Consider the following 19,743-nt stretch of genomic DNA (forward strand, 5'->3'; position numbering starts at 1 on the left):
GTGTCGCATTGTTGGAATCATAATAACGCAATGGAAGGTGATGGATGGAAAGGATCAGTAAAATTTATAGATGATCAGAGAGATAGTAAATTGTAGGAATGAAAGTGAGACAACCTCATGATAAGTGTGTTATTCTATTGGAGTAGTATGAGAGAAGTGAAATAGTAGGAGTGGACGCTTGCAACATATAATATAAGACCAGGTGAAGTTGATAGATGGATTATAAAGTTGTCACAATTACTAAATAATTTATAAGAGAAAAGTCGTTAGTATGGCATGGAGTCAAGGAATCAATAAATTATCTCGTGGAGATTTGAAGAGTGTTGATTATCCAAATCAAGACAAGGTGTCGTAATTATGTTTCATGTAACTTAATGCAAGGAAGGGAAATCGTGGTTTCCGGGAGGAAAATGACCAACTGATTTAGAGTGGTATATCAGATGAATTAAGTGTGAGCAAGTTTAAACGTTAATCCAATATTGAAATGAGAATATGGTTAAGACCATGAAGTATTGAGAGTTCACACAAGAAAGAAGTTTTCCAAGGAAGATAAGTTGGAAGAATGAATATGTCAGAGGTTTGAATTCGAAGAGAAGTCAAGTGTTGGTCTAAGACGTCGATGCAAGAAGTGTTTATTTGATGAGTGGAGGAAATTCGAGGGCGAATTTCAATTTATGGGGGGGGGGGGGGGGGGGGGGGGGGGGGGAGAATGTAATATCTCATATCCCCTTAAATGCTCAATTAGTTGTCAGTTGAGACCAATTGAGTTCCTATGTACTCCATCTCTTGTCGGTTGGAACAATTAAAGCTCTTATGTGCTCTAAATGTTGTCAGTTGGGACCAGTAAAGTAACTAGTAAACTCTAAAGAGATCAATCATGATTAAAAGAGACTGACCTTTATTAATAAGTACAAGAGGGGACATTTTTGGTAACATTAATAATTGGTCAATTGGTACCGGAAGACAAAATATCAATTGATATATTTTGTGTCACTACTTAATATTATACATTATATATTATATAGTATATGTTGTGTGGTGGTGATTACAAAGAAAGAAGAAGTGGATAAGAATGAAAGAAAAGAGAGATAGTAGGTAAGAGAGAAATAGAGTTATCAGAAAGAAAGAAAAGAAAGGAAATAGGAAGAGAAGAGAAAAGAGAAAGGAAGAGAAAGAATGGGAAGAAGAAAAAGAAACTCATGGAGGAACAAGAAGATTGATATCATCTTCATCATCACCACCATCATCTTATCTTCATCATCATCATCACCAACTTCATCTCTATTTCATCATCTTCATCATCAAACCAAGGTGAGTTCTTAGATAAAGTTAGCCTTGGGGAAGGGCAGAATTTCATGAAGGGAAACTAGGTTGTTATGATATTGTGGTTGTTGATAATAACATGTTGATGTTGCTTCATATTGTTCTTGATATTATATTATTTGGTGTGATTATTGTCTTGATTACATGATTGTTATGTGTTTTAGTATGGATTCATAATGGTATATGTTTTGGTATGGATATGAGTGGTTGAAATTGGAAAAGAGAGTGTTTAGAAGAGGTGTTTTTGGAGATTATGCAGGTGTCAATCGATTGGTTGCATAAAATTTGCAGAACCAATCGATTGGTTCATGATTCTGTGAAGAAAAAGATGAATTTTACTGATGTCAATCGATTGGCTACAGTGCTCAATTGGTTGATCCTGTCTAATTTCACCAAAAACAGAAGTCAGTAACTTCACACAATCGATTGACTCACAGTGCAATCGATTGGTTCAACCTTGTTTCGTCTAAAACCACTTATTTCATGTTTCTAAACCACCTTAGATGTATTATAACTTATACCATGATATGTATGTATTAATTTAACATTAATTAGCTGATTTACATGAGATTGGATGGGTTTAACCTAGAATATTAGTTAGTTTAAAATATGTGGTTCTTGTTCCACCATAACTCAAGAACCGTGAATCCGATTGATACGAGTCTTAAAGCTTTGGAAAGCTAATCTAATGAGATATTGCATGGTGATGAGAGACCATGAACTAACCAATAATACTTGGTAGAGGATAATGATGACTGTATGCTTGATTATGTTTGACTTATTTGTGTATGACGACCCGAATAACCTAAGATACTTATGAGTATGTCGTGAGTCAGATATGCCAATGGTTTATTGTGACATGTTATGGCACTATGTGTGTTTCATGTATGACATTTTGCTATGCTAATGTGCATGTCATGAATTGGTTGGATGTTTGATTGTGGAATAACATGATTAAAAACCTTACAAAGATGAGTGAGGAAACCTAGGAGAATAACTTTATTAATAACTTAGAAAGATAATCTAGGTTATGGAAATGAGTATACGATGATGCTTGGACGCAACGGTACCTAGGTGTGTATGGTGGACAAGTATTCACTTGGTAAACTAATCAATATGATTTGTATGGAACATGTGTAATTTATGTAAAGAGAATAGATCATGTTATGATGCCATGATAATTGATATGATATCATGAGAATTGTTTGATATTTGGTGAGGAACATTTGTTCCAAAAGTCCTATGTGCTGTTGAGAATTAATCACATATTCGGAATTAGTTATGACTGTGCACATACCACTTCAAGGGCTTAGGTAAAGCGGTAAGTGGGGATGTGGCACTAAATCTTCGTGCCTTAATTGGGTTTGAGCCCTAACCATGATTACATGGGGGAAAGGTGGACACCTAAGTGGGTTAGAGGCCCATACAGTGAAAGATACCCTAAGTGGGTTAGAGGCCCATACGGGTGACGATCACTTGAACTGGGGATTAAGCCTCATAGAGGACCCGATATCCACCGTGAAAGTCGAATCATACAAGCATGCATGAACCGAGCCTGACTTAGACGTAAGTCCATTCGGGGATTGATGTTTCATGAATCCGAATAGTGATTTGTTGAGTGGATGCACTCAAGTGACATGTTTCCATATATTGCGAATATCTCTTAGTTGCTTAAGTCCTAGTTACATTGTGTGAGTGATGCACAAGTAACAGAAGGTGAATACTTGAGTTAGAAATCAGGTAGCAAACCTGTAGAGCCGAGTGGACCCATAACATAAGAGAACTCACTGAGATTATTATCTCATCCCATTATCATTGTTATTTTTCAGGTATTTCTTGCAGGTTGAATTCAAGAGAAGCTGTCTATTGATGTTTCAAGGGATGCTGATTATTGTTATCTTTTGTTGTGGAGTTGTGTATAATGAAGATATTGTACATAGTCTTAGATTTTATTATTTAGGCTTTATTGTTTGACATGTGTCATGTATGTTTTTAGTTTGGACATGTGTATATAATTATGCCAATAAGCACTTATGATTGTGTCAATACCAAATAATAACACTTGGATGATATTATTCTAGATGAAAATGAGATATCATATAGCCGCTGATATCGAGAGAGAAGAAAATCTCTTTCTTCTCAGCTTTTTTTGTTTATTTATTTTTTATATTTTCATTATGATTTTGAATTGTGAGAAGAAATGCACATCGACGGTGTCCTTTCTCATTTGACCTTCATGCTTAAATTCTATTTATTTTTTCCAACTATTCTAATTAAAAAACTAATAAAAATGAATAAAAATGAATGCAAGAATATGCAAAATAAAATAAAAATGAATACACTAAAATAATCTACGCGCAACATAGTTCACTAACAGTTAAAAATGTCCGAATGAAAAAGTTCAAATTGATCAAAATGTGAATGGCCCAGAATGAAAAAATAAATCAGCGTGCCAAACTAACCTACGTGTAATGTAGTTCAGTAAAACAAATAATTGTTGGCCCGAATTTAAATCACAGAGGAGAGAGAGTGTATTCTCTCTCTTCTTTGTTTGCACACTGTCGTCAATTACATTGACGACTCATCTTAATTTTTATACACCTTCGCCAATTGAATTGACGCCACCTTTAAATTAATTATTTTTTTTGAAAATAAATTATTTTAAAAGGGAATGTGGTCTAATTTGAATATTTATTTTAAAAAAGTGGTTATTTGGATAAAAATTTCGGGAATTGATTTACCTAAAAACTTTGCATTATAATCATAATTTATATTGCTAATTAAATTCATGTAAAAAAATGTTTTTAGCTTTCTTTACTTATTAAATAAAAAACTAGGAACATAGAGCGCTCCAAGTCAGCAAGCAATAACCCCCTTCCATTTTAACGGTGTCGGCGATTCACCTCTCCCAACATCTTTTCTCCCCCATTTCCCTTTCCCATTCCCATTCCCAAACACAAAATCTCATTCATATCTTTTTCCATTCTTTTCCTCCCATTACTTGATTTCAATTAAACCATCAAATTACGCTAATCATGGCGGCGGCGCGCCGGCTTCGTGAGCTTCAATCGGAAGCCTCAAACAAGATCTGCGTCGACTGTTCTCAAAAGAATCCACAATGGGCCTCCGTTTCCTACGGCATCTTCATGTGTCTAGAATGCTCCGGCAAACACCGTGGCCTCGGCGTTCACATCTCCTTCGTCCGATCTGTTACCATGGACTCATGGTCTGATCTCCAGATCAAGAAAATGGAAGCTGGTGGTAACCGTAATCTCAATTCGTTTCTCTCTCAATACGGAATCCCTAAGGAAACGGATATTATTACTAAGTATAATTCCAATGCTGCTTCGATCTACCGCGATCGGATTCAGGCTCTTGCTGAAGGTCGGTCGTGGCGGGATCCGCCGGTTGTTAAGGAGAATGCTAATACTCGATCTGGAAAGGGGAAGCCGCCCCTGGCTGGTTCTAATGGAGGAGGTTGGGATGATAATTGGGGTAATGATAATGATGATAGTTATGGATCTCGCGGCGGGGGTGATTTTAGGAGGAATCAGTCGACTGGTGATGTTATGGGGTTTGGTGGAGGCGGGATTGCACCGACGATGAGGTCGAAGTCGACGGAGGATATTTATACGAGGACGCAATTGGAGGCTTCTGCTGCTAATAAGGAAGGTTTTTTCGCCAAGAAGATGGCGGAGAATGGAGCGAGACCGGAGGGGCTTCCTCCGTCGCAGGGCGGGAAGTATGTTGGATTTGGATCTAGTCCCAATCCTTCTCAGAGGGTGACTCCTCAAAGTGATTATTTATCTGTTGTTTCTGAGGTTATACTCTGAATCTACGTTTTGTTTATAGGAAATGATTTATTGTTTGTTGAGACGTGTTTCTGCGTTGTTTGTTTTCAGGGAATAGGTAAATTATCTATGGCTGCTCAGTCTGCAACCAAGGAGATCACTGCCAAGGTAATTTGCATGGTTAATTTATTGTGATCCTACTTTCTGTAAAAACTACTACATGTTTTGTGTTTTTTGTTTAGCTTCTCTCTATTTTGAATTGATACATTTTGGTCTTAACACTTCGGATCTCGGGGAACGGGGCTAGGGATGGTAATTTGGGGTTTGGAGTTTGGTAGGAGGGAAGTAAACCCTTACTGAAGAATGTTGTTGCCAGGGATCAAACTCGGGTACTCGGAGTCGGTTTGTCCTTAACCGAAACTCATTAATCACTTGACTGTGTTTTGAATATATTTTCCCCTGCAGCATTTGGATGTTAATGTTTAGGTCTATTTCAGTTTTAACATACTCTCTATATCTTTGAAGAAGTTCACTCTATACTTTCTATATTAGCCAACTAATTGGCGTATAGGGGGGTGGTTGTTGTATGTGATGTAATTTCAACGCCTCCTTGGAGTTTTCATTAATTTTGAGGATGGAGAACTATGGCGAATAAATGTTATCCTGATTATATTTGAAGAGAGGATATAACAACTTCCAAACTCATTATAGTTTGGCAATCTTATTGGCTAATGAATTCTATATTTATGTCCGATAACATTGTTTTAACTTAAGAGGTTAAATTATGTCAGGATCTTTTAAAAGGACCTGCATCGTGATTCTAAAAATGGAATACATTTATTTATTAAAAAATGATATTTATTCTTATTTTAAGTTGAAATTACTCTTTGTAAATGATTATAGACTCAATCAATTGTATCGGATATAATGGTAATGTTATGTTGCTGTTACCCTTCATGTTTTATGGAGCCACTTGTATGGGTGAGCCTCCTTTTTAATAGGGAAGGGGGTGGCACTAAGACAAACATTCTATAATGGAGAATCAAACTAAGTCCATTTGGATTACAAAGCTACACAGTTACCATTGTACTACAACCAAGGAATTCTCTGAGCCTGTTTCTTAGAGCTGCAAATATGATGTTTCTGCATTTCAGATTAAAAACATTCTGAACTTGCTTGATACAGAAAAAATAATTGATGCTGAAAATGAGAGGCACCTTTACTGTTTTCTCTCTATCAAGTATCACATATGAAAATTAAACCATTTCCATGTGTCACCTTCCATCCTTTGTTTTGTTTAACTATGGCTGAAAAACAAGGAAAACTTGTCACTTATAATACTTATTTCCTCAAAATCCCACCAGTTATTTTTTAACAGCTTTTTTTTGAAATTTACTTTTATTTGTATATTCAAGTTTTGACTCAGTTCATAGCTGCTTCAAGTTTTAGATTTGAAAATGGAAAACTGTCCTGCCTAATATTAAATCAGATTATGTCTGTCTACATTTTGTGCCTAGTTTGGTCAATAGTGGGGTTTTGGCAAAAATATTTGATGCTTGTTGCTGTTGGTTCTAATAATAAATTAATACGATAATTCGAGCTTTGCTTGACGTGAACTGGGGATGAAATTTTTGGAAAGAACTATGGAATGGTAGGTTGGAAATTTGGACATAAGAGTGTATGTAGAATGCTCTTGTTTGAGATGGGGCGTCAGATTTGCTAAATGCTATTTAGAGGTGCATTGTTGGAAATGATAAATAACCCTATTTAGAGGTGCATTGTTAGAAATGCTCTCACACTGTCATTCATTGTTGCTTTTGTTCGGGAATGGATTGAGAAGATTTGGAGCTTTTAGACATTTTTTTAGGCGAAGGAATTGTGTATATTTTTGACTCTCATTCTATGGTGATTTTCCTTTCATATGGAATTTGATTGATTATCACACGTCTTCCATAAATTTTGTTGTTGCCCATTGGCAGTTCCTGTTTGCCTGATTAACTATATTGTCCCTTTCAGGTGAAGGATGGTGGTTATGATCACAAGGTCAATGAAACTGTCAATATTGTAAGTCAGAAGACATCAGAAATCGGACAAAGGACATGGGGTATAATGAAAGGGGTCATGGCATTGGCCTCACAGAAGGTTGAGGAGTTCGCCAAAGATTACCCGAATGAAAATTCTGATAACTGGCAGCGAAATGAAAATAATAGGCGTGATTTCAATCAAGAGAATAGAGGCTGGAATTCTTCTACCAGAGAAGGACAACCTTCATCAGGTGGACAAACTAATACTTATCACTCAAACTCTTGGGATGATTGGGACAACCAAGATACAGGGAAGGAAGTACAACCAGCTAAAGGATCAGCTCCCCAAAAAAATGATGATTGGGCTGGCTGGGATGATGCCAAAGATGATGATGGATTTGATAATAAATCTTATGGTCATAATGGGATGTCAGGTTCTGCCTGGACAGGAGGAGGCTTTCACTAAGGTTTGTAAATTATGCAATGCTGAACAGACATAGGAAAAGGAACTATTAAATTTTTTCACATTTAATTTAAATGGCTTGCAGTTAGAGTTAGGTTTAGCCCAGTACTTGTCATTTACTTAAAAAAATCTTCACACTCAAGCTTTAATACGATATTAGAAACAATTGGGTGCTACCTGATGATCTTCAGAACTTGTTGAATTTTAACCTGTATTACTGTAGAGCTTATTGAATTTCTTCTGTGTGTGTGTGTGTGTGTTTTTGTTTTGTGGAAAGAGGGGGAGGGAGGGAAAGGAAGATTGGTTGCATTATAAGTAGTAGTCAGCATCCCGAGATTGAATATCATTTTTGGGTTACATTATTATTAGTAGTCAGCATCTCGATATTGAATATCATTTTTGGGTAGGTGTTTGTGATTTAAATTAGATTGGTTTTTCTAATCCAATCCAATCTTGAGTGGTTTGGACTGAATCATATTCAATGTTATTTTGGTTTTAGGGGAAGAGTAACGATTTTGGTTTTAGGGGAAGAGTAACGAAGTTGAAATATACAATAATGATAACAAGGATACAAGTTAAAGGAATATGTAACACCCCAAAACACTTTGAAACTAGTTCTGGATCAAGAAAGTTATCAAGGAAAAGAAAAAAAAACTTTTAAGCTAGTTTCGTAAATATCTATAAATACAAGTATGAGTAATCACTAGTTAGTATGACTGTTTTATAAAAAAAACCATATCTATGTATTTGACTGGAACTCCAAATTTAGCCTAAAAGAAGGTCCAGTAATAATTTCCATGTTTTGTTTTCTAATTGGTTTATTGTGTTTTATTTTTTTCAGTTTTCATTTTGGTCTTTAATATCTAATTTTGTTCTACCTGTTATTTTTACTACGACCTTTCAACTAAATTGTGGCTGGATTTTATTCTTGCACCAGGTTTTGCCAGTCTTTTTTAAATGTCAATATTTTGTCGTAATTGACAAAAAGACAATAGTTTTCAGACTGGTTTGGTGGCATGCGTGCCAAGCAGGGTGTCATTTAACATGGTGAACGTTACCAGACTGTCAACTATAGGTTTGTTAGTCACTAGTAAAATCAGCCTCCATATGTGCAGGACGGATTAATTCTGAGGTTATTGTATTGTCTATAAGTTTTTATTTTTTAATCATTCTCCCATCCTAATGTAATTTTTGTTGTTGTCATTTTTGGGGAACTTCTGTATGATTGGAAACAATGTTTTCCAGTAAAAGTTCCAAAGGAAAGGGGGCAAATTGCCCAAATTTTCTTTTACCTGAACTTGTGATGTAACATTATTGTGACATGAAAATTTATTGATTGTTTTGAATCTAAATCTTTCTTTGCCTTATTTGTTGTTTTGGTTGCTCCCTACTATGAACGCATGGTTCTGCATCCTTATTTGCTATGGTTTGTATGTCCTTTTGTAACTGTGTCAATCACTATTATGGAAAGCAGGATTCAATTTTGTGCCATCTCTATGTAAAGCTGAATCATTAAGAAAGACCTAAAATATTACCATCACACTATCTAGCCTTTTGAATTTAAGATAAAGATTGGTCTACATATCTATATCAAATTGTAGGGATGATTTGATTTCTGAGATGATATCATTCTCAACACTCTTTGCTCTTGTTGTCTTTTGTTAGAAACCCACCAATTAGAGTGGATATCTCAGACGCCGATGCAGGACGAAATTAAATTAGTCTCAACTGTAATTTGTAGTGTTATTTTAGATAGAATAAGGATAACTAAGAATGGTCACCGGTTGCCATTTGGTGTGGTTTGGGATATAGTAGGCAATAGCGGCGCTATCATGTTATAGTTGAGCCGAGGGTGACCTATCCTTTTTTCCTCTAAAAAAATTGTCTCTTAATGTTTTTTTTTACAACAGAGGATTATTAATTTATATATGAATACATTTTTCATAAATATAAGGCAAACATGTTATCGTTACCCCTTTTTGGATAATAAAATCAATCCTCTTCAAAATTATATTTATTGATCTAAGAGATATAACATTGTCTTTCTCATATTTGTCTATTTTAATTGAAGTGACTCGAGGACTACCTTCGGAATAATAAAATCTCTAGTCCTCATTCCCATCAATAGAGAAATTTAAGTTAAATTCACATATGCATGTTTCTCTCGATCCATCCGTACACTAGGACATCTGTTGACCTAGTATCGATTTCTCCTTATGTGGGTCAATCAAAAAATTCACAAGTGCCCTTTTGTTGACAGATACTTCGGCATACCAAAATATGTTGAATCTGACATTTCTAACAAGGTTATGTCATTATTTGAAGTATGAAAGTTTCCTTTAATGAATTAAGTGTTCTTCAAATATATCCCAACACGCCTTATAATAAACAATGAAAATCTCATCAATAGAAAATAAGAGAATCATAAGGTGGTATCTCAGGATAGGACGATGTTCTACCAGTGACATATATTGGCCTAACCCATCAATAGGAATAGCAAGGAGAAAGCCCCGAGCATGTGCGGTTTGTAAACAACTAAAATATGCTTTCTATCTTATGGTTATGTCAAATTTTACATCCATGTCCGAAAAACTTTTACTAAAAAGGTCGCTCGCCAAAATATGTTGTGCTTTAGGAGGGGCGGTGTTCTTGCTAGCAAAATTGTTAAGGTCAAAATATGAAATCGCAACAATAAGATCATCCAAAGTTTTGTCGAAGTTAGAGCCCAAATCATGTTTTAAGGGTAATTTTGGATTTTTTAATCAAATTTGAGTTGAGGCTTAACCTTAACATTACTTCATAGTCGTTTATGCACTTCAAGATTCATGTGTGCTTTGATTTATGGATATTTAATGAATTGATTTATTTGTTTAATTTTTCCTTAAATATATATTTATAATTATTATATGTAATTTGTCTAAAAAATGATCGAATTGTTGGAAATCCATCAAAATCAATGGAGAATTTCAATCAATCTTGATGAACAAGATTGTTATTACCCACACAATAACAATGAAAAGACAAGAATAATGGAGAAAGAAAGAGTGTAAAGAACGATGAGGGAGAAAAAGAATTAAAATTCTGCAGAGTTTCTCTCTGTCCACAAACTGTGGAAAATTTGTTATTCACTTTGCAACTGTAAAATACTGTGAATACAATGTTATCAATACTCTATTCACCTTATTATAAAAATAAGGGTTACTCCCTCTATTTATAGATTTAGGTTAACTTGGACCTCAAGCCAAAGCCCAAAACTATAAAAGTCCAAAATAACTAACACTACTAAAATAGGCCTAAGTCGAAATTCTGTGTGAAGCAACATGCTTCGACTGTTCGACACATTAACACAACTCAACACACTAGGTGGTTCGACACTTCCTTGTTATGTCGAGCAACCTGCTTCAACACAAGGAATTACAATTCAACACACCACCTAATTCATTGTGTCTAAGCTATCTACATTCATCATAAGTCTTAGTCTTCTGAACACTTCGACCTGCACTCCATTCGTCATGATGTCTGCAATCCGATTCTCAATTCTGTAGTGTTCCACATTCATCTTCCCATCTGCTACCTGCTCTCGAAGATAATGGAACCTCATCTCGATGTGTTTGCTTCGATCATGTGCTATCGGATTCTTTGCCAGATTGATAGCTGACATACTGTCGATTTTCATGGTAATTGCTCCATGACTCTTCGCTGTTATCTCTTCGATTAGATTCACCATTCACGTTGCATGACACGCACAAAGAGAAACAACTATGTATTCTGCTTCACACGATGATAATGCCACTACTGGTTCTTTTCTCGAACTCCAAGCAACTGGTGCACCACCTAGCATAAACACATAGCCTACTATGGATTTTCGATCCTCAACATCACTACACCAACTTGAGTCGGTGTATCCCACTAATTTGCATTCTTTTCCTTCATAAGCTGCAGGAAACAAAATGCCATAGTCGAGAGTTCCTTTTAGATATCTTAGTATCCTCTTCGCCGCTGCTAGATGTGATACCTTTGGCTTCTGCATGAACTTACTCACCATACCTACACTGTATGCTAAGTCAGGCCTTGTGTGACAAAGGTATCAAAGTGACTCAATAAGTCTTATGTAGTGGGTTGGGTCGACATCATCCTCATCTGAATCTTTCGACAGTTGTAATATGGGCTCAGCTGGAGTCGAAGTTGGGTTGCAATCTTGCATCTCAAATCTCTTGAGAATTTTGCCTGCATACCTTCTTTGATGCATCATCAAACCTCTATCACTCTTGTAGAATTAGATGCCAAGGAAATATGAAATGTCACCCAGATCTGACATTTCGAATTCCTTATTGAGATCACCTTTGAAGTCTTCGATCTCCTTCTTGCAGCTGCCTGTTATCAACAAGTCATCGACATAGAGACATAGTATAAGCAATTCACTCTTGCTTCTTCTTACATATACTCTATGTTCACTTGTGCACTTCACAAATTCCTTCTCCCTTAGAAAGTCATCTATCTTCTTGTTCCAAGCTCTTGGAGCTTGTTTAAGTCAGTATATGGCTTTATGCAGCATGTACATCTTTCTTTCTTCGCCATGTTTCACAAACCCAGCTGGTTGTGCAACATAAACTTCTTCTTCTAAGGGGACATTAAGGAATGCACATTTCACATCCATCTGACACCTCTGCCAGTTGCTCATGTTTGTTACACTAACAACCAACTTGATTGTTTCGATCCTAGAAACAGGTGCAAAAACCTCATCGAAGTTGATTCCTTCTTTCTGAAGAAATCCTTTCGCCACAAATCTCGCCTTGTGTCGAGTCACTTCTCCTTTGGGATTCAACTTCACTTTGTATACCCACTTCACATAGATTGCCTTCTTGTCTTGGGGCAATTCGACAAGTGACCAAGTGTTGTTGACTTCGATTGACTTCAGCTCTTCGTCAACTTCGAATCTTTCAATGCCTCAACTGCACTGACAGGTTCGACATCTGCATAGAAAACATAATGTACTAGCTTACCTTCTTCATTGACCATATCATCTGATGTAATCACACATTCTTGCAATCTTGCAGGCATGTGTCTTGTTCTCTGAGGTCTGCTTGAGTCTGCTTCACCTCTGACTTCTTCCTGTCGAACTTCTCTTTCGACTTCACTAGCTGGTTCATCACAAAAGATTCTCACTGAATCTTTCTTGACATTCTCAGTCCAATCCCACTCCTTAAGCTCATCTATGATCACGTCCCTGTTGATCAGTACTTACTTATTCACTGGGTTGAACAATTTGTATCCTCCAATCGAATGATATCCTATCAGGATCATCTGGCTCGACTTGTCATCAAGTTTTCTTCTCAACTGATCTGGCACATGTCTATGTGCTATTGATCCAAACACCCTCAAATGACTCAAGCTAGGCTTGACACCATGATTCTTCATCGGACATCTATTCAGGATATATGTCGCAGTCCACACAGCTTCTCCCCATGATTCTTTGGGTAGATGCTTGCCTTTCAACATACTTCTAACCATATTCATGATGGTTCTATTCTTCCTTTCCGCGACTCCATTCTGCTGTGGGGTGTAGGGTGACACCACCTCATACACAATCCATTCTGTCACACATAATGCATCGAAGTATTTCGACACATATTCTCCACCACCATCAGTTCTCAAAATCTTGATCTTTCGACCGCTCTGTCTTTCGACCATATATTTAAACTTGGCAAATACCTCGATCACTTCACTTTTCTTCTGGATCATGTAATACCACAGTTTTCGACTGAAATCATCTATGAATGTAACAAAGTATTTATTACCTCAAATCGAATCCACCTGGAGAGGACCATATACATCAAAGTATATGACTTCAAGAATTGTCTTCGACCTACTTCCTGCATCCTGAAGTTGTTCTTATGCTGCTTCGCCTGCACGCATTCTTCACACACTTCATTTGGAATGTCGATTTCTGGTAATCCTGAAACCATATTTCTTTTCTTCAAATCTCTGATGTCTTTGAAATTTAGATGTCCAAGTCTATAATGCCATATCCATTCATCTCTGCTGGCTGCTGTTTCAAGGCACTTATGCTCCATCACATTAAGCTCAATCTTGAAGGTTCTATTCTGATACATTGGAGCCTTCAAGATCAACCTTTCATTTGAGTCGAAAACTCTCATCATCTTGTCTTCGATCGACACCTTGTAGTTCTTTTCGACTAACTGCCATATGCTGACCAAATTGCTCTTCATGCCTAGTATGTACAACACATTTGAAATTACTGACCTCTTGCCATCTTTCCTCATAATTAGAATATCACCAACACCTTCAGCTGCTAGAGTGTTGTCATTTGCAAATTTCACCATGTTCTTTATTGAGGGCTTTATGTTGACAAACCAATCTTTTCTTCCAGACATGTGTGATGAGCATCTTGAGTTCAAGGACCACTGGTCCTTGAATCTCTCTTCTTCTCTTGTTGTAACCATCAACAACATCTCTTCTTCTTCATGTGTCACCAGTTTTTCATAAGTTTCTTGGTTCTTCTGCTTTTCTGGACAATCACTAGAATAATGATCATACTTCTGACAATTGTAACACTGAATGTGACTCTTGTCTGACTTTTGACCACCACCTCTTCCTCTACCTACAACACCGCCTCTTTGGTTGCCTTGGTTCCAGGGTTTTCTCTGATTCAACCAGTTTCCTTCTTGGTGATTTCGACCAGTCGAATTGTTGTAACCTTCTTTACCTTTGTTGCCATTCCAACTTCCTTTGCCTTTTCTTTCTTTTGCTGATTGAGCCTGCAAAGCCATATCACTCTTCGACTTTCCTGTAGCTCTTTCAACCATTCTTTGTTCATGAGATTCAAGCGTCCCTTGAAGCTTTTCCTTTGTCAATTTTGACAAATCTTTCGACTCTTCTATGCCTACTACCACATGGTCGAACTTTGGAGCCAATGACCTCAAGATCTTTCCAACAACAGATCTTGATGTCAACACTTCTCCACATATCTTGATTTGATTCACCAGTTTCGTAACCTTGGTGAAGAAATCAGTTATTCTTTCATTATCTTCCATCTGAAGCAATTCATACGTTCTTTTGTGAGTTTGTAACCTCACCTCTTTCACCTTCTCCGCGCCTCCAAACGGTTTCTCCAGAATTTCCCATGCTTCTTTCGCTGACTTTGCATCACTAACCTTTTTAAAGTTATATGCATCAACACATTGATGGATTATAAAGAGAGATTTATAATCTTCCTTCTTCAATTCTTTATGTGTAGCCTTTTCTTGATCTGTCGCGGCTTCTGCAAGTGTTGTTACTCATTCCTTCACAAGATCCCAAAGATCTTGATAATAGAACACAACATTTATCTGCTTGCAACAATTCTCATAATTGTTGTTCTTGAGAATCAGAAGATTTGTTGGGAAATGCCCGTTTGGATGATTCGTTGCCGTAGTGATTTTCTTCCCACGAGTCGATTAAACTGAAGCTCCTGATACCAGATGTTAGAAATCCACCAAAATCTATGGAGAATTTCAATCCATCTTGATGAACACAATTTTTATTACCAACACAATAGCAAATGAAAAGACAAGAACAATGAAGAAAGAAAGAGTGTAAATAAAGATGAAGGAGAAGAAGAATTAATATTTTGCAGAGTTTCTCTCGGTCCACAAACTGTGGAGAACTTGTTATTCACTTCGCAACTGCAAAATACTGTGAATACAATGTTATAAATACTCTATTCACCTTATTACAAAAATAAGGGTTACTCTCTCTATTTATAGATTTACGTTAACTTGGACCTCAAGTCAAAACCCCAAACTATAAAAGCCCAAAATAGTTAACACTACTAAAATAGGCCTAAGTCAAAATTCTGTGTGAAACAACATACTTCGACACTTCGACATACTAACATAACTCAACACACTAGATGGTTCGACACTTCCATGTTCTGTCGAGCAACCTGCTTCGACATAAGAAATTACAATTCAACACGAATAAAGCGGTTATTCCGATATACATTATTTCACTTTTGGGGTCGCTGCTCCACGCCGTTATTTGGGAATGACTATTGAGGTTTAAGAGAAACTAGGCTCTCTAATTCTTAAAAGCGTGGTTATTTATGTTTGTTTATGTATTTATCTGACAGATTCGGTAGTTATGTAACAATTTGTAACGTGCATAATGCCATGTTGGAGATAATAACAACAAGTTATCAATAAATTGTTCATCACATACGATGTTGTGTATGATACAAACACGACAACAACAAGTAGAGAAGACACAAGAGGAACATTAGCCAAAACTGTCAATTCTAATTTTCGTTGGCAATGACGCGTTTGGATGAATCTACCGGATGAAGTGTTATTTTGATTTAAAAGGAGTTAAGGATGAAGATAAACTGCAACCAACCATGATAACAATGGAATAAAATGCTTTAACTTGGAGTGATATCATGAATAATTTGAATTATACGTTGGTGCACTATGAAGCGCCGAACCAAATTTGAAGGACGTAATAAGGCTGAATTGAAACTTTATCCCGTAAGTTCGTTACCCAAATTGATGAATTATGGCCAACACGTTTATGAGAAAAATACATTATCGTCCAATAACCGTAAAGGCACCAACAAACTCACACTCACATTCAAAACATACTCTTCCACCTGTACCATGCCATGGGAACCAAATTCAAAAAATACCCCATTAAGAATTTCAACAAATCCACCCTTTAGAAAAACCAACCATAAACAGTACACTAATAAATGTAGCTGATCTTTCAAAAGGCTCAGTGATGTAGAGATGTAAGACAAATTCAACAATGATCTTTGCTATCATTGTGATGAATGATCTGGTCTTGATTATGTATGTTCCAAAAAAACAATTATACGTCTTATTAGTGGATCAAAGTCTTGAATTTCTTACAATCTTCGAAGATTTTCATAAACTACAACTTTACATGTTTAGCATCTCTAGATTTACATATAAAAAACATCAAACTATAATTTGATATTACAAACATTAAAGTACTTTTTCTCATTGATTATGGAATCTTTTATAACATCATCTCCTTTTGATAGTTCAATAAACTTATTTCTTAATTATGAAAACACCGGCTTATAGAGTAGAAATAGGCGACAAAAGAAATATTCTTTGTGGAGGAGTTTGTATAAACATGCATCTCAACCTTTAAGATTTACATTTACAACAAGAATTGTGCATCTTTGATATTGGTAGAGTCGACAATATGTTAAGCATGGAATGATTGTTGTAACTTGGAGAGATTAAGACCAATTTTGGTGATTTGACACTAGCGATTTCCACTTGCGTCAACATCGTTTAAAAGGTGATCCAACTGTGAAGAAGATGTTCATCATATATCTTAATTTAGTTTTTAGAAAGACAAAATCTTATCAAAAAAGAAAAAGATTTAAATCTAAACTCATTCAAATATCAAGATTACACAATTCATTAGATATTGATTTAAAAGGAATCAATCATGATGCAAAGGTATTTGATTATAATTCATATTATATATATTCTTAGATGCTCAAAAAATCATTCATCTTTTCATCTCAAATGTTTCTAAGCCTCCATGCATCAATACCTTTCATGTCAAGTCATTTACAAAAACATTTTTAAAATTACACAATAGTGTAATCAGTTACACTATTTACATAATCGATTACACGATCATTCTGTTATGTATATTTGCAAATTGGCAGGGTGGTAACCGTTACACCTTTTATGTAACCGGTTACAAGTTTAGTCTGTTTGAAAAATATATGTGTTAGTAAATGTGGTAACCGGTTACACAATTTATGTAACTGATTACAACCTACAAATTTTTGAAAAATCTGAACTAGTATGATTCCATAGCTTTGCAAATCATCATGAAACCTCTACAATCTTTTGCATCAATTCATAGAGGTCTTTTAGGATGTATTTAAGAAAAAATGCATCATTTTTAAAATTACCTCTTTCACCTAAGTTTAAAATACAATTCAAATATGTTTTAAGAGTTTTTCTCCATCCAAAGTCTTGAAACTTTTTCTGCATAAATTATCATATCTTTGAAAAATATTTTCGAGCAATTAAGGTTATTATATTTGAATTGTATATTGAAAGGGAAGATCAATTTTCTGTATTGAAATTGATTCAAGAACAACTTCATATATTCAAATTTGTTCAAGTGTGTAGTGACTTAATTTGTAAATAAAATGTGTGTAATTTTCAAAAGTGTATCCAAATAGAAAGTGGTATATTTTATGTTTGTGTTATAAAAGCTTCTTTGATTCGAGGAGATTCAAAGTCCACCATAGTGTTGGTATTTATTAAAAGGTCCTTTGAATTGGGATTGCCTCAAAGTCCATCATATGTTTATGTGTATGTGTTAGAAGATTATAAGAGAGGTTTTGGTTTGAGACTTATACAAAGATCTAACATAGTGAAAGTTCTTCACATGGTGTGAAGGTATTGAACTACCCTTGTTTGGAAAAGGAAACGAATATATACATTTATGCACTTTAATTTTCTACACTTTATCTAATTCTAATAAGATATATTTTTTCATATCAAAAGAATATTGAGAACATAGTGCAAAATCGTTAAAAGTAGGGAAAACTTAATTCCCCCCTTCTTAGGTTACATCTCATACTTACAATTGGCCTCAGAGAATGGTATGGTAAATTTCTCCTCGATCTAGGTAGATATGGCTTTCACAAAATATTATAAACAATCATGATAATGCAAATACGATTCTCATAAACAATTATAGAATGGAATAATCTACAAATATCATAAACAATCAAGATAATGCAAATACGATTCTCAGATTTGTAATAACACATTTGTTATTTTCATTCGCTTTGTACCCATTCAATATCATTAAGTAAGTTTCCATGACATTTATTTGGAACTTATTTTAGACCATACAAAGACTTATCTAACTTATAAACCTTGTTTTCTTGTCCATGAATCACTAACCATTCCGGTCCATATAGATTTCTTATTCTAAGCCACCATTTAAAAACGCTATCTTTACATCCATTTGGTGTACTATTAAGTTATAAATAGTAGGAATTGAAATGAATACCATAATGGATGTAATTCTAGTGACTGGAGAAGAGTGTCAAAGAAATTTATATTTTATCTTTGTCTAAAACCTTTGGCTACAAGGCGAGCCTTGTACTTATCAACTGTTCCATCAGGTTTTAGTTTCTTTTTTAAAATCAATTTACAAACGAATGGTTTATAACCAGGAGACAAGTCTACTAAGTATCAGATCCTGTTAGATTCTAGAGAATCTATCTCATTGTTAATAGTTTCTTGACATAAATCTTCACCCAAAGACGACAAGGCTTCTTGAAGATTTGTTGGATCTTCCTATACTATATAGTCAGTATAATCGAGCTCATAGTCTTTTAGTAACTCTTAATCGTTTACTTCGTCGAAGTTACATTTCTACTTCATTGTTACTTTCAGTGCTTCTTATCGCATGAATTTGATTCAATTTAATGCCCCAACTATTTCTCGATTTGAATTTTTTTTTATCTTCATAGCATTCAAGATCATTCGATTCTATGCTCACTTTAGCATTTAGGTCATAACAACTATATGCTTTACTGTTTATTGCATACCCAATGAATACACATTCATAGGCTCTACTAGCGAGTTTAACTCACTTCAGATCCTGAATTTTGACATAAGCCAGACAATCCTAAGTTCTTAAATAAGACAAGTTTGATTGTATTTTCTTTAATATCTCATAAGGAGAGATCTTACTTTTTGACTTGTGAACTCGATTCAGGACATAACAGACAATCAACGAAATTTACCCTCACCAATGAGATGCATCACTAGAGTTAAACTTAATAGCAACGACTAGTTCAATAAGAGTTATATTCTTTCTATCTACTTTACCATTTATTTCAGGAGAATATGATGCAGTCGTTTCATGTACCATTCAATGTTGTTTATAAGATTCATTAAATAAACTAAAATAATATCAGTTCCCCTATCACTACGAAGTATCTTAATCTTGTTATTAAATTGAATTTCAATTTCATTCACAAAAGTATTAAACATAGCAATTTCACAAAAATATCATTCTTAGCGGTTGTGTACAAATCTACTCCAATAGACGGACTAAACTCTGTCTT

General features: G+C 35.3%; 1 protein-coding gene across 1 annotated transcript; it reads left to right on the top strand.

Moving 5' to 3' along the window:
- Positions 1-4,170: 4,170 nt before the first annotated feature.
- LOC127125912 (ADP-ribosylation factor GTPase-activating protein AGD7) lies at positions 4,171-8,968 on the top strand. The gene is made up of 4 exons (XM_051054770.1): positions 4,171-5,144; positions 5,226-5,282; positions 7,131-7,605; positions 8,539-8,968. The coding sequence occupies exons 1-3, from the start codon at positions 4,359-4,361 to the stop codon at positions 7,602-7,604; spliced, it is 1,317 nt and encodes a 438-aa protein (XP_050910727.1). The 5' UTR covers positions 4,171-4,358; the 3' UTR covers position 7,605; positions 8,539-8,968.
- The last annotated feature ends 10,775 nt before the right edge of the window (positions 8,969-19,743 follow it).

Source organism: Lathyrus oleraceus, chromosome 3 (genome assembly GCF_024323335.1).
Source record: "Lathyrus oleraceus cultivar Zhongwan6 chromosome 3, CAAS_Psat_ZW6_1.0, whole genome shotgun sequence".
NCBI lineage: Eukaryota > Viridiplantae > Streptophyta > Magnoliopsida > Fabales > Fabaceae > Lathyrus > Lathyrus oleraceus.

What these genes read in the sequence shown, in the direction of transcription:
- LOC127125912 (XM_051054770.1), top strand. Translation starts at nt 4,359, where the DNA reads ATGGCGGCGGCGCGCCGGCTTCGTGAGCTTCAATCGGAAGCCTCAAAC. An exon ending in ATTTATCTGTTGTTTCTGAG is followed by an intron (nt 5,145 to 5,225) that starts GTTATACTCTGA and finishes GTTTGTTTTCAG; the next exon opens with GGAATAGGTAAATTATCTAT. An exon ending in CCAAGGAGATCACTGCCAAG is followed by an intron (nt 5,283 to 7,130) that starts GTAATTTGCATG and finishes TGTCCCTTTCAG; the next exon opens with GTGAAGGATGGTGGTTATGA.